General features: G+C 45.0%; 1 protein-coding gene across 1 annotated transcript in view; it reads right to left on the reverse strand.

The window, feature by feature from the left end:
* Window positions 1–14,665, reverse strand: part of LOC124781547 (dipeptidyl peptidase 1-like) — a 37,781-nt gene extending 23,116 nt beyond the window's left edge. Inside the window, exons 1-2 of the mRNA XM_047253872.1 lie at window positions 14,535–14,665; window positions 6,220–6,345 (exon numbers count right to left, since the gene is read on the reverse strand). Coding sequence (XP_047109828.1) covers window positions 6,220–6,345; window positions 14,535–14,665 — 257 coding nt within the window. The remainder of the gene's footprint in view (window positions 1–6,219; window positions 6,346–14,534) is intronic.
* Between the last annotated feature and the right edge of the window lie 11,874 nt (window positions 14,666–26,539).

Raw genomic sequence — 26,539 nt, forward strand, 5'->3', positions numbered from 1 at the left:
TTCTCTATCTCCTCCGTCAACCCGACCTGGTACGGATCCCACACTGATGAGCAATACTCAAGTATAGGTCGAACGAGTGTTTTGTAAGCCACCTCCTTTGTTGATGGACTACATTTTCTAAGCACTCTCCCAATGAATCTCAACCTGGTACCCGCCTTACCAACAATTAATTTTATATGATCATTCCACTTCAAATCGTTTCGCACGCATACTCCCAGATATTTTACAGAAGTAACTGCTACCAGTGTTTGTTCCGCTATCATATAATCATACAATAAAGGATCCTTCTTTCTATGTATTCGCAATACATTACATTTGTCTATGTTAAGGGTCAGTTGCCACTCCCTGCACCAAGTGCCTATCCGCTGCAGATCTTCCTGTATTTCGCTACAATTTTCTAATGCAGCAACTTCTCTGTATACTACAGCATCATCCGCGAAAAGCCGCATGGAACTTCCGACACTATCTACTAAGTCATTTATATATATTGTGAAAAGCAATGGTCCCATAACACTCCCCTGTGGCACGCCAGAGGTTACTTTAACGTCTGTAGACGTCTCTCCATTGAGAACAACATGCTGTGTTCTGTTTGCTAAAAACTCTTCAATCCAGCCACACAGCTGGTCTGATATTCCGTAGGCTCTTACTTTGTTTATCAGGCGACAGTGCGGAACTGTATCGAACGCCTTCCGGAAGTCAAGAAAAATAGCATCTACCTGGGAGCCTGTATCTAATATTTTCTGGGTCTCATGAACAAATAAGGCGAGTTGGGTCTCACACGATCGCTGTTTCCGGAATCCATGTTGATTCCTACATAGTAGATTCTGGGTTTCCAGAAATGACATGATACGCGAGCAAAAAACATGTTCTAAAATTCTACAAGAGATCGACGTAAGAGATATAGGTCTATAGTTTTGCGCATCTGCTCGACGACCCTTCTTGAAGACTGGGACTATCTGTGCTCTTTTCCAATCATTTGGAACCCTCCGTTCCTCTAGAGACTTGCGGTACACGGCTGTTAGAAGGGGGGCAAGTTCTTTCGCGTACTCTGTGTAGAATCGAATTGGTATCCCGTCAGGTCCAGTGGACTTTCCTCTATTGAGTGATTCCAGTTGCTTTTCTATTCCTTGGACACTTATTTCAATGTCAGCCATTTTTTCGTTTGTGCGAGGATTTAGAGAAGGAACTGCAGTGCGGTCTTCCTCTGTGAAACAGCTTTGGAAAAAGGTGTTTAGTATTTCAGCTTTACGCGTGTCATCCTCTGTTTCAATGCCATCATCATCCCGTAGTGTCTGGATATGCTGTTTCGAGCCACTTACTGATTTAACGTAAGACCAGAACTTCCTAGGATTTTCTGTCAAGTCGGTACATAGAATTTTACTTTCGAATTCAATGAACGCTTCACGCATAGCCCTCCTTACGCTAACTTTGACATCGTTTAGCTTCTGTTTGTCTGAGAGGTTTTGGCTGCGTTTAAACTTGGAGTGGAGCTCTCTTTGCTTTCGCAGTAGTTTCCTAACTTTGTTGTTGTACCACGGGGGATTTTTCCCGTCCCTCACAGTTTTACTCGGCACGTACCTGTCTAAAACGCATTTTACGATTGCCTTGAACTTTTTCCATAAACACTCAACATTGTCAGTGTCGGAACAGAAATTTTCGTTTTGATCTGTTAGGTAGTCTGAAATCTGCCTTCTATTTCTCTTGCTAAACAGATAAACCTTCCTCCCTTTTTTTATATTCCTATTAACTTCCATATTCAGGGATGCTGCAACGGCCTTATGATCACTGATTCTCTGTTCTGTACATACAGATTCGAAAAGTTCGGGTCTGTTTGTTATCAGTAGGTCCAATATGTTATCTCCACGAGTCGGTTCTCTGTTTAATTGCTCGAGGTAATTTTCGGATAGTGCACTCAGTATAATGTCACTCGATGCTCTGTCCCTACCACCCGTCCTAAACATCTGAGTGTCCCAGTCTATATCTGGTAAATTGAAATCTCCACCTAAGACTATAACATGCTGAGAAAATTTATGTGAAATGTATTCCAAATTTTCTCTCAGTTGTTCTGCCACTAATGCTGCTGAGTCGGGAGGTCGGTAAAAGGAGCCAATTATTAACCTAGTTCGGCTGTTTAGTGTAACCTCCACCCATAATAATTCACAGGAACTATCCACTTCTACTTCACTACAGGATAAACTACTACTAACAGCGATGAACACTCCACCACCAGTTGCATGCAATCTATCCTTTCTAAACACCGTCTGTACCTTTGTAAAAATTTCGGCAGAATTTATCTCTGGCTTAAGCCAGCTTTCTGTACCTATAACGATTTCAGCTTCGGTGCTTTCTATCAGCGCTTGAAGTTCCGGTACTTTACCAACGCAGCTTCGACAGTTGACAATTACAATACCGATTGCTGCTTGGTCCCCGCATGTCCTGACTTTGCCCCGCACCCGTTGAGGCTGTTGCCCTTTCTGTACTTGCCCAAGGCCATCTAACCTAAAAAACCGCCCAGCCCACGCCACACAACCCCTGCTACCCGTGTAGCCGCTTGTTGCGTGTAGTGGACTCCTGACCTATCCAGCGGAACCCGAAACCCCACCACCCTATGGCGCAAGTCGAGGAATCTGCAGCCCACACGGTCGCAGAACCGTCTCAGCCTCTGATTCAGACCCTCCACTCGGCTCTGTACCAAAGGTCCGCAGTCAGTCCTGTCGACGATGCTGCAGATGGTGTGCTCTGCTTTCATCCCGCTAGCGAGACTGGCAGTCTTCACCAAATCAGATAGCCGCCGGAAACCAGAGAGGATTTCCTCCGATCCATAGCGACACACATCATTGGTGCCGACATGAGCGACCACCTGCAGATGGGTGCACCCTGTACCCTTCATGGCATCCGGAAGGACCCTTTCCACATCTGGAATGACTCCCCCCGGTATGCACACGGAGTGCACATTGGTTTTCTTCCCCTCTCTTGCTGCCATTTCCCTAAGGGGCCCCATTACGCGCCTGACGTTGGAGCTCCCAACTACCAGTAAGCCCACCCTCTGCGACTGCCCGGATCTTGCAGACTGAGGGGCAACCTCTGGAACAGGACAAGCAGCCATGTCAGGCCGAAGATCAGTATCAGCCTGAGACAGAGCCTGAAACCGGTTCGTCAGACAAACTGGAGAGGCTTTCCGTTCAGCCCTCCGGAATGTCTTTCGCCCCCTGCCACACCTTGAAACGACCTCCCACTCTACCACAGGTGAGGGATCAGCCTCAATGCGGGCAGTATCCCGGGCAACCACAGTCGTAGTCCGATCAGGGGATGCGTGGGACGAGCTGGCCGTCCCCGACAAACCCCCATCCCGACCCCCACAGTGATGCCCATTGGCAACAGCCTCAAGCTGTGTGACCGAAGCCAACACTGCCTGAAGCTGGGAGCGAAGGGATGCCAACTCAGCCTGCATCCGAACACAGCAGTTGCAGTCCCTATCCATGCTAAAAACTGTTTTGCTAAGAACGTCTGAACTAATCTACAGAGAGCGCAAACAAATCGACAAAATTTAAACGGTTATTAAAATACAAGATTGCCTAGTAAATGCAGTAATGCTGCTACTTGCGCACTGCTGACACTGCTCGGCGGCGGAAGGAGACTAAGCGAAATTACACTATTCAGGTACTAAAACACGATGCTACACTCTCAAATACTATAATACGCCCGAAATTTATGAATTAAACAATGCAAGAACCAAAAACACGCAAAGAAATTAAGAATTAAACTATGTAACAAATGAGTGAGCTAGGAGTATACGACTTGCTGCTCAGCTGCTTATCCAACGGCGGCAGGGAGCACACTCCCGCCCAAGCCATTAACTTCCTAGACTCTCGCTCTTGATGTAGATTCTGTGGTCACTCCCGTCTTCCAAGATGATGACAACCACATTCACAGTGCTGCACACTTGCTCTTACAATTAGATGAAACGCAGGAACTTTGTCCCACATCGACCAGACCACCAAAACACAGTACCACAAAAGATACTGGGAGCAGCAGGTAAAGGTAACAGTCGGCATCCTCTTAACTTGATAGCTCCCTGGCAGCTAATTGTCTGTGATACGGCTTACCAGACGAAACTTATTGACTGTATCTCCCGCCGTGTTAAGGACATTATTCAAGGCCAGAGCGGCTGGTACACGGTATTAAAATTATGTATCCTGGCGGCGATCCACAATTTTGTCTGGAGAACTTACTTGACATCATACGGAGTGATTCAGCTACCCCTACCGAATTCTTTTACACAATCCGCACTACATATGTATTACGAACGGTATCCAGACAGGCGACAGCCAGGTAATCGATTTAAGTTCCTTCTTAAGGCTTCGGGCGTTTATTAGCAAACGGAATCATAATGTAAAAAATACAAGTGAAGTTTGAGCATGAGTTACAAGGTTTTTTTGGGCCAAAGTTTACCTACTTGTGTCACACTTATACAGTGACTCCGATCTATCTTTGTGTAATTTGCAGATACAGGTTTCGGATGTCTCTGTAAGTTTATTACTTTTATAGCATTTAATCTTTAATAATTGGTTCAGAAACGTTGCCTTATAAAGTGTGCCTCATCACTGGAAACTACAAAACTAACAGCAGATATCAAAATTGAGAGTGTGGAAGTAACAACTTTCCAATATACAGAGAGTTCGAAAATTCCCATTACCATCTTCTACAACTTGTAGAGGGGAGTAGGCACATAATATTTTGAATTAGAATCGATGTCCGGAAATGTCATTCAACGATGCTACAGAGCGTAAAAGTTACAGGTGCCAGCTCCTGTAAATGTACACTGGGTAATTCCACGATGATGTTACAAAGTTTAAAGGTTGATGAAGAAGGAGAAATGTATCAGTCTCAGGTAATTGACCCTGTACCAGAAACGAACGAGTCGAAAGATGAAAGCAAATAACTGTTCTGATACCTCTGGCAGTGAAATACACGTTGTTGCTAGGATTATAGAGTAGGCAACTTTCCTAGGTGGTAATATGGACCAAACCAAGAAAAAATGTCCTGTAAACATGGGCTCTTGAACGCATAACTTAAGAGCTATGAGCACTTGTTCAATATAGGACATGTGTTTCACCCTAGCCAAGACGGTGCTCACAGCTCCTCAGGTATGCGTTTTAGAGCTAATGTTTGCAAGACACTTGTTCTAGTTTTGTTCCATACTACCACGTATGAAAATTACCTACCGACCATTGTCAGTAACAACAGTATCGGTACACGTATTCCACTAATAGACTTAGCAGAGTGATTTTCGCTTCAGCTTTCGACTCACTCGTTTGATACATTTATCGGTGCCCATCATTCTTGAAAGTCTGTAACATCATCACGAAATCATCCCTTATTTACATATATTTGCAGCCGCCACGTCTACGACATTGACGCTCTGATATGGTCGTTGGACGACGTTCCTGGACATGAGTACCTATTTAAAATACTATGTGCTCACTTCCTTCTGCAAGTCCTCGAGATTTGTAGTCGGAATAGCCGAACACCTTGTATAGCCTCAGAAGCATTTATGAAATGTCAAGTACTTTAAACAGAACAAACCTACAGAGACATCCGAAACCTCTATGATTACATCGCTAATTGCGCAAATAATGAATGGAGGCACTTCGACAGGAATGGCAGAAATAAGGTATATACTGATCCAAAAATACTCTGCAGCTCATAGTCAATCTTCACTTGTGTTTTTTTCGGTATGATTCCGTTTGCTAACCGTTAAGCAAATCTCCGAGAGGGAACTTGTTTCGCTACGTGACTGTTGCCTGTCCGTGTACAGTCGTAGTGCGGGTTGCATAAATAGATTCGGTAGGGGCAGACTAGTTCAAAAATGGCTCTGAGTATTATGGGACTTAACAAAAAAAATGGCTCTGAGCACTATGGGACTCAACTGCTGTGGTCATCAGTCCGCTAGAACTTAGAACTACTTAAACCTAACTAACCTAAGGACATCACACACATCCATGCCCGAGGCAGGATTCGAACCTGCGACCGTAGCAGTCGCGCGGTTCCAGACTGAAGCGCCTAGAACCGCTCGGTCACAGCGGACAGCTTACCTCTGTATACTAACCACATATACTTTGACGGATGTAACAGTGGAAATATGTGGGACAAACTCTTTAATATTGTCATAACTCAACACTACGCTGCAAACAGCGCTGATGTGCCAGATATACGAACCTCACGGGCGACACGTAGTTGACACCGTCGACGTTTCGCCAATCCCAGTGGCGGGGCAGCAGGGACGCTCGCTTTCTCTGTTCCTCCGTCACCGCAGCCGGCTGTGGTTTCTCCACCGGGATATCCCTGTAAACAAAACATACCGCTTCTTATTCAGCATGACGGAAACATTTCTCTCGTTTCGTTTACGTTAAATGCTCCTTTGGACTGTCGAATTAGAAGCGCTTTCAGGCACAGTAGATTAGAACAACGTATGCACATGTTACGTGACACTTGCTACACTGTTGTGATGTAGCACTGAGAAAGACATAGATGATTTACTGAGCTACTGCGTGACTATAAGGAATGGCTGGTAGCATCATTTGTAGATGTTTGGATAGAACAAATTTCCGTATTTCGCCTCCTTAGGAAGTCATTTTCATTTTTGAGCGGATTTTACACAAGACTTCTTTCATATCTTGATTTGTGAGCGTAAGCCGTAGTCTTCCACTAATACTTTTTCTACTCACATATCCCTTTGTCTTCGTACTTAGGAGTCGTATACGTCTGTTAGATATAAAGAGGTGAATAGTTATTTCTACAGTAATGTTCCACAAGCTTCACTTTTCACTCAGCTTTCTGTGGTCGTTGCTACACTGTCATTATATTAGTACCTCTCTGATTTTAATGAAGTAAACTGTTTTGTCTCAACTCAAATGCTTTTTTCATTCAGTCTCAAGAATCCAAGTCCCGCAGTAATACAATCTCACCAGTAACAGCTGTCTTACTTTTGTAAGGAATTCGTACCAGTCTTCAGTTTCTGTAGCCTACTTCTACTTTCTTCAACAATCCCAACACATTTTCTCCGATTTTACAGTGTCAAAATCTTTCTCAGTATTCACGAAAGCTATGTATAATATAAAACAGTTTTTCTATTTGCTTGTCTGGAAGGAACTTAAAGCTAAAATTGTCTTGTTCCTCGCCTCTCTTGGTCTCCGGAATGTGCCACTTCGAAATCGTTTCGGTTCTCTTTATATTTGAACTTGGCTATCGTTCTCTTCGTAAATAGAGGTCAAATAGGCTAAAGAGTTGTTAACATTTACATATTGTGGCATTCGTTTTTTCAGCGATCGGTATTAATTTGTTCTTAAAATCTGTTGATATCTTACAAAATCGTACATGTTTGCTCAGGAGCATGTAGCTATTAATTCGCTTTTGTTTGTCTTGTCCAGAGAAGTTCAGATGAAATTCTCTCTACGTCGGGATATTTCTTGACCTTCAGGTCTTTTCTGGAGATTTTTCGAATTCCTCTTTCAGGATGAGTTCTGTGATAGTAAATGCATCTGCTTCTTTCGTTCAGTTGCAGTTTCGGGAAACTTTAACACGTTTAGTTTCCGAAAATACAATTGTCTCGGATAAATTTGCACTGATAACATTTCCCTGTAAATAATTTTGAAATGACAGTTTATAAACAGCATGTTTTCAGTATTTGAGCTCTTCGACACAACCTGTGCACAGTTAAGTTCTCTATATTTGTTTAATCTGGAGACTGCTTTCCAGAAATGTTCATTAAAGCGAAAGAAAATAAAGTGGCTAACGTCCCGGCGATGACGAGGCCGTTTTGCATGGAACACAAGCTCGAACTGGGAAAAGAAGTAGATCGTGTCAACTGGAGAAAAATTCCATCATGCGTCTTAAGTGATATAAAAATCACAAAAAATCCAAATCTAGAAGCCTAAATGGCGATTTAGACAACCATCCTTGTGAATAAAAGTCCATCATCTTACCACTGGATCACGTCGCCCTTTTTGTTTTTTTAATTGCCGTCAGCAGCGTTAGTGCTTGACTAAAGTCTCTTAGCGAGAAGTTTCTCAATCCGGTGACGGAAGTAATTATATGAAACGCACACACATCGGATTCATTCTGTCGGACCAATCACTGCTTAGTGTCTCTTCTGAAAAATTTTATTCATCACAGTTGTAGTTTTCCACATTCAAATGAGTAAAAATTTAAATCTGTTTTTCAAAATTAAAATCCTCTTGGGATCTGAATTTCTTATTGAAAACACAGCAGGACACGAGCTGTTATACGTTAGAGAAATGGGGTGAGGTTTCTGTGAAGATAACTCAACTTGAAAAAATGAAAGAATTAAAATGTTCTCTCCTGTACGAGCAGAATAAACAGGGTGACACAAAACTACAGCTGTTGATTGTAACTAAACGACCATTTTAATACAAATTGTTTTAACAGTCTTCCAATGAGTGTAACATTTATATGTGTGTGCCGAGTAACCTGTCAGTAAGAATAAATCTTTGTTTTCCTTCAGAATCAGTCACAGTTGAGATAATAGCCATTTCTTTGAGATAACTAGTTTCGAATCATCACATCGATTTTCTAAACATGGCCTTAGACGTAAGTGTATTCATACAGTTGCCAATGTGCCCATGTACATTAGTAATCATACAACGTACCCTACACATTGGTAGGAACTGTATGAATACATTTGCGTCTAAGGCCCCGGTTTGAAAATGCACGCGACGGTCCGAAACTAGGTACGACGAAGAAGTAATCATTGTCGCAAGTGTGATGGATAATGAAGGAAAATATACACTTAACAACCCAAATTGCTAGTTCTATCCTCTATCAGTGCACTGGAACTTCATAAACAATGACAAACTTGCGTGCTCCCTGCCGCCGTTGGATAAGCAGCTGAGCAGCAAGTCGTATACTCCTAGCTCACTCGTTTGTTACATAGTTTAATTCTTAATTTCTTTGCGTGTTTTTGGTACTTGCATTGTTTAATTCATAAATTTCGGGCGTATTATAGTATTTGAGAGTTGTAGCATCGCGTTTTAGTACCTGAATAGTGTAAATTCGCGTAGTCGTTTGTCTACTGTTTTTGTTTTGAACGGCCAGTGTCGGTTGGTCACAGTCAATGTGCTCCCTGCCGCCGTTGGATAAGCAGCTGAGCAGCAAGTCGTATACTCCTAGCTCACTCATTTGTTACATAGTTTAATTCTTAATTTATTTGCGTGTTCTTGGTACTTGCATTGTTTAATTCATAAATTTCGGGCGTATTATAGTATTTGAGAGTGTAGCATCGCGTTTTAGTACCTGAATAGTGTAATTTTGCTTAGTCTCCTTCCGCCGCTGAGCAGTGTCAGCAGTGCGCAAGTAGCAGCATTACTGCATTTACTAGGCAATCTTGTATTTTAATAACCGTTTAAATTTTGTCGATTTGTTTGTGCTCTCTGTAGATTAGTTCAGACGTTCTTTGCAAAACAGTTTTTAGCATGGATAGGGACTGCAACTGCTGTGTTCGGATGCAGGCTGAGTTGGCATCCCTTCGCTCCCAGCTTCAGGCAGTGTTGGCTTCGGTCACACAGCTTGAGGCTGTTGCCAATGGGCATCACTGTGGGGGTCCGGATGGGGGATTGTCGGGGACGGCCAGCTCGTCCCACGCATCCCCTGATCGGACTACGACTGTGGTTGCCCGGGATACTGCCCGCATTGAGGCTGATCCCTCACCTGTGGTAGAGTGGGAGGTCGTTTCAAGGTGTGGCAGGGGGCGAAAGACATTCAGGAGGGCTGAACGGAAAGCCTCTCCAGTTTGTCTGACGAACCGGTTTCAGGCTCTGTCTCAGGCTGATACTGATCTTCGGCCTGACATGGCTGCTTGTCCTGTTCCAGAGGTTGCCCCTCAGTCTGCAAGATCCGGGCAGTTGCAGAGGGTGGGCTTACTGGTAGTTGGGAGCTCCAACGTCAGGCGCGTAATGGGGCCCCTTAGGGAAATGGCATCAAGAGAGGGGAAGAAAACCAATGTGCACTCCGTGTGCATACCGGGGGGAGTCATTCCAGATGTGGAAAGGGTCCTTCCGGATGCCATGAAGGGTACAGAGTGCACCCATCTGCAGGTGGTCGCTCATGTCGGCACCAATGATGTGTGTCGCTATGGATCGGAGGAAATCCTCTCTGGCTTCCGGCGGCTATCTGATTTGGTGAAGACTGCCAGTCTCGCTAGCGGGATGAAAGCAGAGCTCACCATCTGCAGCATCGTCGACATGACTGACTGCGGACCTTTGGTACAGAGCCGAGTGGAGGGTCTGAATCAGAGGCTGAGACGGTTCTGCGACCATGTGGGCTGCAGATTCCTCGACTTGCGCCATAGGGTGGTGGGGTTTCGGGTTCCGCTGGATAGGTCAGGAGTACACTACACGCAACATGCGGCTACACGGGTAGCAGGGGTTGTGTGGCGTGGGCTGGGCGGTTTTTTAGGTTAGATGGCCTTGGGCAAGTACAGAAAGGGCAACAGCCTCAACGGGTGCAGGGCAAAGTCAGGACATGCGGGGACCAAGCAGCCATCGGTATTGTAATTGTCAACTGTCGAAGCTGCGTTGGTAAAGTACCGGAACTTCAAGCGCTGATAGAAAGCACCGAAGCTGAAATCGTTATAGGTACAGAAAGCTGGCTTAAGCCAGAGATAAATTCTGCCGAAATTTTTACAAAGGTACAGACGGTGTTTAGAAAGGATAGATTGCATGCAACCGGTGGTGGAGTGTTCATCGCTGTTAGTAGTAGTTTATCCTGTAGTGAAGTAGAAGTGGATAGTTCCTTTGAATTATTATGGGTGGAGGTTACACTAAACAACCAAACTAGGTTAATAATTGGCTCCTTTTACCGACCTCCCGACTCAGCAGCATTAGTGGCAGAACAACTGAGAGAAAATTTGGAATACATTTCACATAAATTTTCTCAGCATGTTATAGTCTTAGGTGGAGATTTCAATTTACCAGATATAGACTGGGACACTCAGATGTTTAGGACGGGTGGTAGGGACAGAGCATCGAGTGACATTATACTGAGTGCACTATCCGAAAATTACCTCGAGCAATTAAACAGGGAACCGACTCGTGGAAATAACATCTTGGACCTACTGATAACAAACAGACCCGAACTTTTCGACTCTGTATGTACAGAACAGGGAATCAGTGATCATAAGGCCGTTGCAGCATCCCTGAATATGGAAGTTAACAGGAATATAGAAAAAGGGAGGAAGGTTTATCTGTTTAGCAAGAGAAATAGAAGGCAGATTTCAGACTACCTAACAGATCAAAACGAAAATTTCTGTTCCGACACTGACAATGTTGAGTGTTTATGGAAAAAGTTCAAGGCAATCGTAAAATGCGTTTTAGACAGGTACGTGCCGAGTAAAACTGTGAGGGACGGGAAAAACCCACCGTGGTACAACAACAAAGTTAGGAAACTACTGCGAAAGCAAATAGAGCTCCACTCCAAGTTTAAACGCAGCCAAAACCTCTCAGACAAACAGAAGCTAAACGATGTCAAAGTTAGCGTAAGGAGGGCTATGCGTGAAGCGTTCATTGAATTCGAAAGTGAAATTCTATGTGCCGACTTGACAGAAAATCCTAGGAACTTCTGGTCTTACGTTAAATCAGTAAGTGGCTCGAAACAGCATATCCAGACACTACGGGATGATGATGGCATTGAAACAGAGGATGACACGCGTAAAGCTGAAATACTAAACACCTTTTTCCAAAGCTGTTTCACAGAGGAAGACCGCACTGCAGTTCCTTCTCTAAATCCTCGCACAAACGAAAAAATGGCTGACATCGAAATAAGTGTCCAAGGAATAGAAAAGCAACTGGAATCACTCAACAGAGGAAAGTCCACTGGACCTGACGGGATACCAATTCGATTCTACACAGAGTACGCGAAAGAACTTGCCCCCCTTCTAACAGCCGTGTACCGCAAGTCTCTAGAGGAACGGAGGGTTCCAAATGATTGGAAAAGAGCACAGATAGTCCCAGTCTTCAAGAAGGGTCGTCGAGCAGATGCGCAAAACTATAGACCTATATCTCTTACGTCGATCTCTTGTAGAATTTTAGAACATGTTTTTTGCTCGCGTATCATGTCATTTCTGGAAACCCAGAATCTACTATGTAGGAATCAACATGGATTCCGGAAACAGCGATCGTGTGAGACCCAACTCGCCTTATTTGTTCATGAGACCCAGAAAATATTAGATACAGGCTCCCAGGTAGATGCTATTTTTCTTGACTTCCGGAAGGCGTTCGATACAGTTCCGCACTGTCGCCTGATAAACAAAGTAAGAGCCTACGGAATATCAGACCAGCTGTGTGGCTGGATTGAAGAGTTTTTAGCAAACAGAACACAGCATGTTGTTCTCAATGGAGAGACGTCTACAGACGTTAAAGTAACCTCTGGCGTGCCACAGGGGAGTGTTATGGGACCATTGCTTTTCACAATATATATAAATGACTTAGTAGATAGTGTCGGAAGTTCCATGCGGCTTTTCGCGGATGATGCTGTAGTATACAGAGAAGTTGCAGCATTAGAAAATTGTAGCGAAAAGCAGGAAGATCTGCAGCGGATAGGCACTTGGTGCAGGAAGTGGCAACTGACCCTTAACATAGACAAATGTAATGTATTGCGAATACATAGACAGAAGGATCCTTTATTGTATGATTATATGATAGCGGAACAAACACTGGTAGCAGTTACTTCTGTAAAATATCTGGGAGTATGCGTGCGGAACGATTTGAAGTGGAATGATCATATAAAATTAATTGTTGGTAAGGCGGGTACCAGGTTGAGATTCATTGGGAGAGTGCTTAGAAAATGTAGTCCATCAACAAAGGAGGTGGCTTACAAAACACTCGTTCGACCTATACTTGAGTATTGCTCATCAGTGTGGGATCCGTACCAGATCGGTCTGACGGAAGAGATAGAGAAGATCCAAAGAAGAGCGGCGCGTTTCGTCACTGGGTTATTTGGTAACCGTGATAGCGTTACGGAGATGTTTAATAAACTCAAGTGGCAGACTCTGCAAGAGAGGCGCTCTGCATCGCGGTGTAGCTTGCTCGCCAGGTTTCGAGAGGGTGCGTTTCTGGATGAGGTATCGAATATATTGCTTCCCCCTACTTATACTTCCCGAGGAGATCACGAATGTAAAATTAGAGAGATTAGAGCGCGCACGGAGGCTTTCAGACAGTCGTTCTTCCCGCGAACCATACGCGACTGGAACAGGAAAGGGAGGTAATGACAGTGGCACGTAAAGTGCCCTCCGCCACACACCGTTGGGTGGCTTGTGGAGTATCAATGTAGATGTAGAACTTGATTTGTGAGTGCTATGTGATACAAAACGTCCACGTAATCAGGAAAGTTCCCTTGTCGTTTGGTAGTTCATATGTCATTTGGGAAAGCTGACAATAAAATAATGGAGTACATCTGAAGGAAGACTAGAATTTAACGTCCTGTCGACAATGAGGTGATTACATACGGAAAACGAGCACGGAGTGTGTAGGGATATGCAGATGTCTTCGCCATGCTTTCATTCCCCCTATAGGCCTTAAGCTATTTAGGGGAGTCACGAAAATCTTAATACTGGATTTCAGGGACTGTAACGTATCCCTCCAAAAAACGAGTCCAATGTCCGGTAAGCGCGCCACATCAGCTTGCAGTACATTTAAGTTAGTGGAGGTAAATACGCAACCGAATGGTTGCACGTGATAGCATACGTTCGTTTATTCCGTACATAAACATTTTAACTAGGTCAGATTTTGTTTCGCTGCGATTTTACAGTCAAAATTTTTCTCACGTGTTGCGGCTCTTTTAAATTTGGTGCCCAACCTGACGACTTGATCTTTCACGCCACTTATGCAAGCAACCGATACATCACAACTATTTCGATTGTGGGGTCTCGATCTCATGCAGATAGTTCTTGTTGCCTGGGGAGATCAGGGTCGAATGGATTGACAACTTGGTTAAACAACAGCATTTGCTATTGCAGCGTGGAGATGAGTCATGTCAATATCTATAAGACTTTTTGGACTGAACTAATTCTTTTAAACATATGATACCCCTTGCGCGTTATTGTTTGATACGTGGAATGAAATTTAATTTTAAATAGCTGAGCTTCGTGCACCAATGGCGCACTGTGGTTCCCTGTTGATCAAGAAACGTGGCTTGTAATACAACAGTTTAGCTGCTGTGTCAGTTGTAAACAGGAAAAGGAAAGATGCTTGGAGAGCCTCCTAAGGTAGCCTACGTTTCGCACTGATGTAACAATGTGGTGTATGTTTCTCAAACGTACATATTATCTGGACTTATTTAGGAGGAATAACAAGTGCGTATAAAATTTAGATATGACATAAATCGTTTCTTAGGTGGTGTAGTACCGGTGTCAAGTGTCTTTATGGGCGGGGGGGGGGGCAGAGGTGTCTCACTTACATAATTCACTTGCATAATACGACACATGTTTGGAATCGTGTTATTTATGTTTCAGTTAATAGTACCTGCGACCTCCAGACAGTCGGAACATTTCCTCTGCCGTTTTTCCGTTGAACTGCTCGTACGATTTAGCCCTCCACGAATTCTGCTTGCTATTGATTTCTCTGACGATTTTCTGTTGGTACTCCTTCGTCATTACGAAGTTATTCTGAAAAGTAACGGTTTATAAATGTAGATTCATTTCGTGGCTACACAATGTTTCTTGGAATTAGTGTTTCGAACATCTAATGCTCCAAATAAACACAACCTCATAAATACGCTAAATTTCCGCTCAAAATACTTCCCCCGAGCATGAAGCTTCACTTGCCTGCTCTGTCCTGAAGTTGTCAGCGTGGAGTTTAGCACCAGTCTGAATTTCTTTGACACCATAGAAACAGGACCAGTGTCTGAGAGTAACATCGTAAGACCATCCGGGATACGTCTGGTTGCACAGACTTCTGATGAAGTAGTTGTCAATCTGCCATCAAATGAAACCGGTTAAAGAGCAGAATATAAATGATGAAATATTTCATTCATGCTTTGCAGATGGACTTACCATTTCCGCGTAACTAAATGCAAAATATTTTCTTCCATTGATTAAAACCTCAAATGCGTTATTGTAGAGTAAGGTCCACGTACCAACATTGCCGAACTGGTCGGTCGCCTGATTGGGATAATACAGTTGTACTTTCGTTACTCGAACTGGATCTGTAAAGAAGAACAGCTCATAACATGGAGGGATCGGAACATGCAGTTTTGAACATCACATCAAGCAGTTCAAAGATAAGTTAGTCTCAACAAAATGTCATCCACGATTTAAAAGTCGCTCAGTTCGTAGTTGGCAAAGAGTGTAAGAGCAGTGATTAGCTGATCGGTGAACTAATGATAAAATTGTAATCATTTCCAAGAACTGCAAGACATACACTGCCTGAGAAAGAAAAATGAAACATCCAGAAGACACGGTTGGACGTCTGTATGTCAGTGGAGACATAGTCATGGGCGACTGGAATGCAGTTGTAGGGGAAGGAGTAGAAGAAAAGGTTACAGGAGAATATGGGCTTGGGACAAGGAATGAAACAGGAGAAAGACTAATTGAGTTCTGTAACAAGTTTCAGCTAGTAATAGCGAATACCCTGTTCAAGAATCACAAGAGGAGGAGGTATACTTGGAAAAGGCCGGGAGATACGGGAAGATTTCAATTAGATTACATCATGGTCAGACAGAGATTCCGAAATCAGATACTGGATTGTAAGGCGTACCCAGGAGCAGATATAGACTCAGATCACAATATAGTAGTGATGAAGAGTAGGCTAAAGTTCAAGACGTTAGTCAAGAAGTATCAATACGCAAAGAAGTGGGATACGGAAGTACTAAGGAATGACGAGATACGTTTGAAGTTCTATGACGCTATAGATACAGCAATAAGGAATAGCGCAGTAGGCAGTACAGTAGAAGAGGAATAGACATCTCTAAAAAGGGCCATCACAGAAGTTGGGAAGGAAAACATAGGTACAAAGAAGGTAGCTGCGAAGAAACCGTGGGTAACAGAAGAAATACTTCAGTTGATTGATGAAAGGAGGAAGTACAAACATGTTCCGGGAAAATCAGGAATACAGAAATACAAGTCGCTGAGGAATGAAATAAATAGGAAGTGCAGGGAAGCTAAGACGAAATGGCTGCAGGAAAAATGTGAAGACATCGTAAAAGATATGATTGTCGGAAGGACAGACTCAGCATACAGGAAAGTCAAAACAACCTTTGGTGACATTAAAAGCAACGGTGGTAACATTAAGAGTGCAACGGGAATTCCACTGTTAAATGCAGAGGAGAGAGCAGATAGGTGGAAAGAATGCATGGAAAGCCTCTATGAGGGTGAAGATTTGTCTGATGTGATAAAAGAAGAAACAGGAGTCGATTTACAAGAGATAGGGGATCCAGTATTAGAATCGGAATTTAAAAGAGCTTTAGAGGACTTACGGTCAAATAAGGCAGAAGGGATAGATAACATTCCATCAGAATTTCTAAAAACATTGGGGGAAGTAGCGACAAAATGACTATTCACGTTGGTGTGTAGAATGTATGAGTCTGGCGACATACCATCTGACTTTCGGAAAAGCATCATCCACACAATTCCGAGGACGGCAAGAGCTGACACGTGCGAGAATTATCGCACAATCAGCTTAACAGCTCATGCATCGAAGCTGCTTACAAGAATAATATACAGAAGAATGGAAAAGAAAATTGAGAATGCGCTAGGTGACGATCAGTTTGGCTTTAGGAAAAGTAAAGGGACGAGAGAGGCAATTCTGACGTTACGGCTAATAATGGAAGCAAGGCTAAAGAAAAATCAAGACACTTTCATAGGATTTGTCGACCTGGAAAAAGCGTTCGTCAATATAAAATGGTGCAAGCTGTTCGAGATTCTGAAAAAAGTAGGGGTAAGCTATAGGGAGAGACGGGTCATATACAATATGTACAACAACCAAGAGGGAAGAATAAGAGTGGACGATCAAGAACGAAGTGCTCGTATTAAGAAGGGTGTAAGACAAGGCTGTAGCCTTTCGCCCCTACTCTTCAATCTGTACATCGAGGAAGCAATGATGGAAATAAAAGAAAGGTTCAGGAGTGGAATTAAAATACAAGGTGAAAGGATATCAATGATACGATTCGCTGATGACATTGCTATCCTGAGTGAAAGTGAAGAAGAATTAAATGATCTGCTGAACGAAATGAACAGTCTAATGAATACACAGTATGGTTTGAGAGTAAATCGGAGAAAGACGAAGGTAATGAGAAGTAGTAGAAATGAGAACAGCGAGAAATTTAACTTCAGGATTGATGGTCACGAAGTCAATGAAGTTAAGGAATTCTGCTACCTAGGCAGTAAAATAACCAATGACGGACGGAGCAAGGAGGACATCAAAAGCAGACTCGCTATGGCAAAAAGGCATTTCTGGCCAAGAGAAGTCTACTAATATCAAATACCGGCCTTAATTTGAGGAAGAAGTTTCTGAGGATGTACATCTGGAGTACAGCATTGTATGGTAGTGAAACATGGACTGTGGGAAAACCGGAACAGAAGAGAATCGAAGCATTTGGGATGTGGTGCTATGGACGAATGTTGAAAATTAGGTGGACTGATAAGGTAATGAATGAGGAGGTTCTACGCGGAATCGGAGAGGAAAGGAATTTGTGGAAAACACTGATAAGGAGAAGGGACAGGATGATAGGACATCTGCTAAGACATGAGGGAATGACTTCCATGATACTAGAGGGAGCTGTAGAGGGCAAAAACTGTTGAGGAAGAAAGAGATTGGAATACGTCAAGCAAATAATTGAGGACGTAGGTTGCGGGTGCTACTCTGAGATGAAGAGGTTAGCACAGGAAAGGAATTCGTGGCGGGCCGCATCAAACCAGTCAGTAGACTGATGACCAAAAAAAAAAAAAAGTCAGTTTAGCTTCTTACACGTACATACCATCGGCTGCTACGCAAATGAATATAGTTGTAATCCTCTGTAACAAGTAGAGCGGCCGCCAGAGCGCATTAGTGTTGTTCTTGTTTGGTGCTGTTACTAGGCCTGCTAGATGATACAGTGATCAGCCAGAACATTATGACCACCTACCTAGTAACCGGTATGTCGACCTTTGGTCGGGATAACAGCGGCGACGTGTTATGGCGTGGAAGCAAAGAGGACTTGGCAGGCCACTGGAGGGAGTTGGCACCACATCTGCACATTCCGGGGAGTGACGCAATGAGTTCTGACGTCACGTTCAGATATGTTCGATCGGGTTCAGATCTGGCAAGCTGGAGGGCCAGCACATCTATTGGATCTCGCCACTGCGTTCCTCGAAACACTCAATCACATTCCTGGCCTTGTGCCATGACGCATTATCTTGCTGAAAAATACCACTGCTGTCTGGAAACATGAACGTCATGAAGGGCTCTGCGTGGTCCGAAACCAGTGTACAACATTTCTTGGCCGTCACGGTGGCTTGCACGAGTTGCACTGTACCCAAGGGTGCCCACGTGAGTGTCCTCCAGAGCATAATGGAGCCGCCCCAGCTTGTCTCGTTCCCGCAGTACAGGTGTCAAGGAGCTATTCCGCTGGAAGACGAGGGATGCGCGCCCTCCCATCGGCATGACGCACAAGGTATCGGGATTCATTAGATCAACGCACTGCCACTGAGCCAACGTCCAGTGCCGATGGCCGTGTGCCCATTCCAGTTCAAGTTTATGATGTAGTCGTGTTAACATTGGCTCACCCATGAGATGTCGGTTGCGAAGACCCAACCTTAGGGGTGCCCGCTGCCCTGTGGGTTCAGGGACACTTGAAGCCTATACAGCTTTAAAGTCTGATGTTAGTTCCGCCACAGTTCCCCGCCTGTTTTACTAGTCTACCCAGCCTATGACGTTAGACATCTTTAACGAGGGATGGCCGTCCAACCGCACGACATCTGGACGTGGTTTCACCGTGGTTTCGCCACGTGCTGAAGACACTCACCACAGCATTCTTCAAATGGCCGATAAGTCGTGCAGTTTCCGAAATGCACGTGCCGAGCCTTCAGGCCATCACAATCTGCCATCGGTCAATCTCAATCTCAGATAAATCACACGCCTGTCCCATTCTACAAAGGGAGAGCACGCTCACTGATACAGCATGTACTGTACATGTGTCTGGCTAATCGGGATTCATTAGATCAACGCACTGCCACTGAGTCAACGTCCAGAGCCGATGGCCGTGTGCCCATTCCAGTACAAGTTTATGATGTAGTCGTGTTAACATTGGCTCACCCATGAGATGTCGGTTGCGAAGACCCAACCTTAGGGGTGCCCGCTGCCCTGTGTGTTCAGGGATACTTGAAGTCTATACACCTTTAAAGTCTGATGTTAGTTCCGCCGCAGTTCGCCGCCTGTTTTACTAGTGTACCCAGCCTATGACGTTAGACATCTGTAATGAGGGATGGCCGTCCAACCCCACGACATCTGGACGTGGTTTCACCGTGGATTCGCCACGTGCTGAAGACACTCACCACAGCATTCTTCAAATGGCCGATAAGTCGTGCAGTTTCCGAAATGCACATGCCGAGCCTTCAGGCCATCACAATCTGCCATCGGTCAATCTCAGATAGATCACGCGCCTTCCCCATTCTACAAAAGGAGAGAACGCTCACTGTTACAGCATGTACTGTACATGTGTCTGGATAACAGTCATTTGTCGCTTGGACGGGTTTATATGCTAGTGGGACGGCTATACAGCGTATAGGAGCGTGAACAGATGCTGAGTGATTGCTGTGCAGGAGATGGAGATGCCATGTTCTCGTATGAGGCAGCGTTATCAGCGTGTAACACAATTCTTGACAAGGGCTTCCAGATGGTCGGTTGTTCGAATCCTGCAGTACCCAGAGTTGGGTTGGTGCCCTTGGCGAGAAGCACCGACTGCTGATGAATATCTTCGCATTGTGTTCATCGATGAATCGCTTTATAGCATACCCTGGGTGACCATCGTCGTCGAGTGTGTCAATGCTCTGGGGACAAGTCCCATTCTACTTATGTCCATGAGAGCGACAGCAGTGTTACCCCTGTCGTCATGATGTGTGACCTTTTATTACTGAACGGTTTATAACTCAGAGATTGAGGCGGACTAACATCGTTCCACTGGTCCCGCTCCAGGTCAAGTTATCACTCGGTTGGCAGTACCAACGGGCATACCCAGAGTAACAATAGTCGTCTTCCGGCATGGCGTAACCTTTGTCTGGCTAGCTGTTTGCAGGATGAAATGGTGCTATCATTTACACAACAGAAGCCAAGGCTTTTATATTTAGACCGCCACTATCGGCCTTTTAAGTCTTTATGGAAGTTTAAATGCATAAGTAGATTTTAATCAACTCTGTATTACGTTTGCATGTAGAGTATGATGTTTCCCTATCTTTATGCGTGCTATTCGTGAATTTGAATCCTTTACTGCTACCTGTCACTTGTGGACGGCAAGCCAAACTTTCCCTTATAACGCCTAACGTTCACTAACTCCAGCTGTTGTCGACTGCTACTTTTGGTAAGCGGGGCAGCTCTTTGAACCAGCTCTACATATCATCAAAGGTGCACGCTTCATTTTTTTTCCGAAACTACGTTTTTGTATATTAGTTTCCAAGGTGAACAGTTAGTGTCGTACTCAGCCGATTTAGTTGAATTCAACTACAATTACAATTATTGACGCTCAGGTTGTTTAATTGAGTTTCTGGGTCAACATGCACAAATTTACGCTCGAAAATTTGCACTAACGATATTTACACTCAGCTACTTTGCGTGAGTTGAGCGCTGGGCCATATTAGCTCGTCAGATACAGAACGTTATTATAATTTCATATCTGTTTGTGTCTGTAGATGAGTAGTTGTGTACATGTGTGTGTGTTTGTGTGTGTATGTGTGTACGTATGAGCGTGCGCGCGTGTAAGTGTGTGAGAGAGAGAGACAGAGAGAGAGAGGGAGAGACAGAGATAGAGTGGCGTTGCTTGTCATCAGTTCTGTGCAGGCATTTGTTCAGTTCTGATTTATTTCGATAACACAGCGGTGAGTGTTGGGAATAGCCATCCGATTTTAGGTCAGGGACGCTGAATCCATAATTTCACATTCATACAGTAGGAACAGTAATCCAGTCAATGAGGCTTCATCACAAACATTGCTAGTCTTCTTTTTATAGAAGTATGCTTAACCACTGTAGTACGCCTTGGAAGATTAGTTCGTAAGTTATTGCCCCTCTCCTTGAAGTAGCTGTACACGCTATATATTTCAGTGCTGAACTACGTTTTGATTCTATGTCTTCCAAGAACAAGTGCCACCATTTTTCGGCTCAGAATCAAATCGATCGAGACGTTCTTGCAGTGTTTCTGAGCCGTCTCCACGGCGTTTAGTGCCTTTCACTAGGCTGCTTCATACTACATTCAAAACCTGATATTGAGCAGCCGGCCGCTGTGGCCGAGCGGTTCTAGGCGCTTTATTCTGGAACGGCGGAACCGCTGTGGTCGCAGGTTCGAATCCTGCCTCGGGCATGGATGTGTGTGATGTCCTTAGGTTAGTTAGGTTTAAGTAGTTCTAAGTTCTAGGGGGACTGATGACCGCAGATGTTAAGTCCCACAGTGCCCAGATGCAGTTTTTTGATATTGTGAATTTCTATAATACTATTCACTGCCGTGTTGTTATCTACCGGCCACCGGTATATACACTCCTGGAAATTGAAATAAGAACACCGTGAATTCATTGTCCCAGGAAGGGGAAACTTTATTGACACATTCCTGGGGTCAGATACATCACATGATCACACTGACAGAACCACAGGCACATAGACACAGGCAACAGAGCATGCACAATGTCGGCACTAGTACAGTGTATATCCACCTTTCGCAGCAATGCAGGCTGCTATTCTCCCATGGAGACGATCGTAGAGATGCTGGATGTAGTCCTGTGGAACGGCTTGCCATGCCATTTCCACCTGGCGCCTCAGTTGGACCAGCGTTCGTGCTGGACGTGAAGACCGCGTGAGACGACGCTTCATCCAGTCCCAAACATGCTCAATGGGGGATAGATCCGGAGATCTTGCTGGCCAGGGTAGTTGACTTACACCTTTTAGAGCACGTTGGGTGGCACGGGATACATGCAGACGTGCATTGTCCTGTTGAAACAGCAAGTTCCCTTGCCGGTCTAGGAATGGTAGAACGATGGGTTCGATGACGGTTTGGATGTACCGTGCACTATTCAGTGTCCCCTCGACGATCACCAGTGGTGTACGGCCAGTGTAGGAGATCGCTCCCCACACCATGATGCCGGGTGTTGGCCCTGTGTGCCTCGGTCGTATGCAGTCCTGATTGTGACGCTCACCTGCACGGCGCCAAACACGCATACGACCATCATTGGCACCAAGGCAGAAGCGACTCTCATCGCTGAAGACGACACGTCTCCATTCGTCCCTCCATTCACGCCAGTCGCGACACCACTGGAGGCGGGCTGCACGATGTTGGGGCGTGAGCGGAAGACGGCCTAACGGTGTGCGGGACCGTAGCTCAGCTTCATGGAGATGGTTGCGAATGGTCCTCGCCGATACCCCAGGAGCAACAGTGTCCCTAATTTGCTGGGAAGTGGCGGTGCGGTCCCCTATGGCACTGCGTAGGATCCTACGGTCTTGGTGTGCATCCGTGCGTCGCTGCGGTCCGGTCCCAGGTCGACGGGCACGTGCACCTTCCGCCGACCACTGGCGACAACATCGATGTACTGTGGAGACCTCACGCCCCACGTGTTGAGCAATTCGGTGGTACGTCCACCCGGCCTCCCGTATGCCCACTATACGCCCTCGCTCAAAGTCCGTCAACTGCACATACGGTTCACGTCCACGCTGTCGCGGCATGCTACCAGTGTTAAAGACTGCGATGGAGCTCCGTATGCCACGGCAAACTGGCTGACACTGACGGCGGCGGTGCACAAATGCTGCGCAGCTAGCGCAATTCGACGGCCAACACCGCGGTTCCTGGTGTGTCCGCTGTGCCGTGCGTGTGATCATTGCTTGTACAGCCCTCTCGCAGTGTCCGGAGCAAGTATGGTGGGTCTGACACACCGGTGTCAATGTGTTCTTTTTTCCATTTCCAGGAGTGTACACTGACGGAATAAACCGCATCACCAAAAAATTCTTAGCGTAGAGTAACAACCTCTTGGGAATACATTGGTCTAGGAAACAAATCTAAGTGATTAACCACGCAAGAAAGCAGGTTATGTGAGTGCGAGATAAGCTATTTCTAATGTGAAACGCTGGTACGTTAATAGCCAGTGTAACAGCCACAACGTTGAATACACACATGCAAACGTTCATACATTGTGTTGTACAGGTGCCGAATGAGTGTTTGTGCGATGGAGTTCCATGATTGTTGCACTTGGTTGGTCAGTACAGGGGCGGTTAACGCTGGTTGTGGAAGACAAGGGAGTTGTCGTCAGATGACGTTCCCTATCTGATGGATTGCGATTAGAGACAGACCTGCTGATGAATCAGGCCAAGGCAAAGTGTCGACAGTATGCAGAGCGTGTTGAGTTACAACAGCGGTATGTGAGCTGGCGTTATCCTTTTGGAAAACACCTCCTAGAATCCTGTCCATGAAGGGCAGCACAACAGTTCGAATCACCACATTGACGTACAAATCTGCAGGCAAAGTGCGTGGGAAAACCACGAGAGTGGACGTGTTATTATATGAAATCGCACTCCCTAACATAACTGCAGATGTAAATCTAATTTAACTAGCACGCAGATAGGTTGATTTCAGGCCTTCAACTGGTTTCCTTCTAACCAACACACCTCCATCACTGGCATCCGTGCAAAACCAGTGCCCATCAGAAAATACAAAAGACCTCCACAATGCCATCTAATGAGCCCTCTCTTGACAACGTTGATGTTGCAACTGGCGGTGGTTTGGGGTCAGTTGAATGCACGCTACAGAACGTCTGGCTCGGAGCTGTCCTTGAAGTAACCGATTTGTAAAATTTCGTTCTGGCATATTGGTGCCATCTGCTGCTTAAATTGCTGCTGCAGATGCAGCACGATGCGCCAGAGTCACACACCGAACATGATGGTCTTCCCTCTCGGTAGCGTCACGTGGCCATCCAGAGTCCGGTCTTATTTACACTGTACATATCGTGACCGCTCCTGCCTGCAATTATGTACATTGGCTACATGCCTACCAATTCTTTCTGCAGTATCGTAGAAGGAACATCCAGCTTCTCGTAGCCATATGACATGACACTTTACAAACTCAATGTGGTGTTGATAATGGCGTCTTTGTCGTGGTAAAGTCATTCTTAATTGACATCAACACACCCACGTCCAATCTCAAAGCTAACTAACTCTCACGACCGTTACAGCATGTATTTGAAACAAACCTGATTTGCAACTTTCTGGCAGTTTAAAACTGTCTGCCGGACCGAGACTCGAACTGCGGACCTTTTGCCTTTCGCAGGCAAGTGCTATACCATCTGAGCTACACTACTGGCCATTAAAATTGATAAACCACGAAGATGGCGTGCTACAGACGCGAAATTTAACCGACAGGAAGAAGATGCTGTGATACGCAAATGATTAGCTTTTCAGAAGATTCACACAAGGTTGGCACCGGTGACGACACCTACAACATACTGACATGAGGAAAGTTTCCAACCGATTTCTCATACACAAACAGCAGGTGACCGGCGTTGCCTGGTGAAACGTTGCTGTGATGCCTCGTGTAAGGAGGACAAATGCGTACCATCACGTTTCCGACTTTGATAAAGGTCAGATTGTAGCCTATCGCGATTGCGGTTTATCGTAACGCGACACAGCTGCTCGCGTTGGTCGAGATCCAATGACTGTTAGCACAATATGGAATCGGTGGGTTCACGACGGTAATACGGAACGCCGTGCTGGATCCCAACGGCCTCGTAAAACTAGCAGTCGAGATGACAGGCGTCTTATCCGCATGGCTGTAACGGATCGTGCAGCCACGTCTCTATCCCTGAGTCTACAGATGGGGACGATTGCAAGACAACAACCATCTGCACGACGACGTCTGCAGCAGCATGGGCTATCAGCTCGGAGACCATGGCTGCAGTTACCCCTGAGGCTGCATCACAGACAGGAGCACCTGCCATGGTGTACTCAACGACGAACCTGGGTGCACGAATGGCAAAACGTAATTTTTTCGGATGAATCCTGGTTCCGTTTATAGCATCATGATGGTCGCACCCGTGTTTGGAGACATTGCGGTAAACGCACATTAGAAGCGTGTATTCGTCATCGCCATACTGTCGTATCACCCGGCGTGATGGTATGGGGTGCCATTGGTCACACGTCTCGATCACCTCCTGTTCGCATTGACGGCACTATGAACAGTGGATGTTACATTTCAGATGTGTTACGACCCGTGACTCTACCTTTCATTCGATCCCTGCGAAACCCTACATTTCAGCAGGATAATGCACGAGATGAGATAAAAGAAATTATTCAGGTAGTGAAGGGAGACGAAAATTTAATAGTCATGGATGACTGGAATTCGATAGTAGGAAAAGGGAGAGAAGGAAACGTAGTAGGTGAATACATGGAAGAATCCTGGAGATACTAAAAGGTATCAGATAGATTATATAATGGTAAGACAGAGATGTAGGAACCAGCTTTTAAGTTGTAGGACATATCCAGGGGCAGATGTGGACTCTGACCACAATCTATTGGTTATGAACTGTAAATTAAAACTGAAGAAATTGCAAAAAGGTGGGAATTTAAGGTGATGGGACCTGGATAAACTGACTAAACCAGAGGTTGTACAGAGTATCAGGGAGAGCATAAGGGAACAATTGACAGGAATGGGGCAAAGAAATACAGTAGAAGACGAATGGGTAGTTCTGAGGGATGAGGTAGTGAAGGCAGCAGAGGATCAAGTAGGTAAAAAGACGAGGGCTAGTAGAAATCCTTGGTTAACAGAAGAAATATTGAATTTAATTTATGAAAGGAAAAAATATAAAAATGCAGTAAATGAAGCAGGGAAAAAGGAATACAAACGTCTCAAAACTGAGATCGACAGGAAGTGCAAAATGGGTAAGCAGACATGGCTAGAGGACAAATGTAACGATGTAGAGGCTTATCTCACTAGGGGTAAGATAGATACAGCCTACAGGAAAATTAAAGAGACCTTTGGAGAAAAGAGAACCACTTGTATGAATATCAAGAGCTCAGATGGAAACCCAGTTCTAAGCAAAGAGGGGAAAGCAGAAAGGAGGAAGGAGTATATAGAGGGTCTATACAAGGGCGATGTACTTGAGGATAATATTATGGAAATGGAAGAGGATGTAGATGAAGATGAAATGGGAGATACGGTACTGCGTGAAGAGTTTGACAGAGCACTGAAAGACCTGAGTCGAAACAAAGCCCCAGGAGTAGACAACATTCCATTAGAACTACTGACGGCCTTGGGAGAGCCAGTCCTGACAAAACTCTACCATCTGGTGAGCAAGATGTATGAGACAGGCGAA

This window comes from Schistocerca piceifrons, chromosome 1 (assembly GCF_021461385.2).
Source record: "Schistocerca piceifrons isolate TAMUIC-IGC-003096 chromosome 1, iqSchPice1.1, whole genome shotgun sequence".
NCBI classification, from domain to species: domain Eukaryota; kingdom Metazoa; phylum Arthropoda; class Insecta; order Orthoptera; family Acrididae; genus Schistocerca; species Schistocerca piceifrons.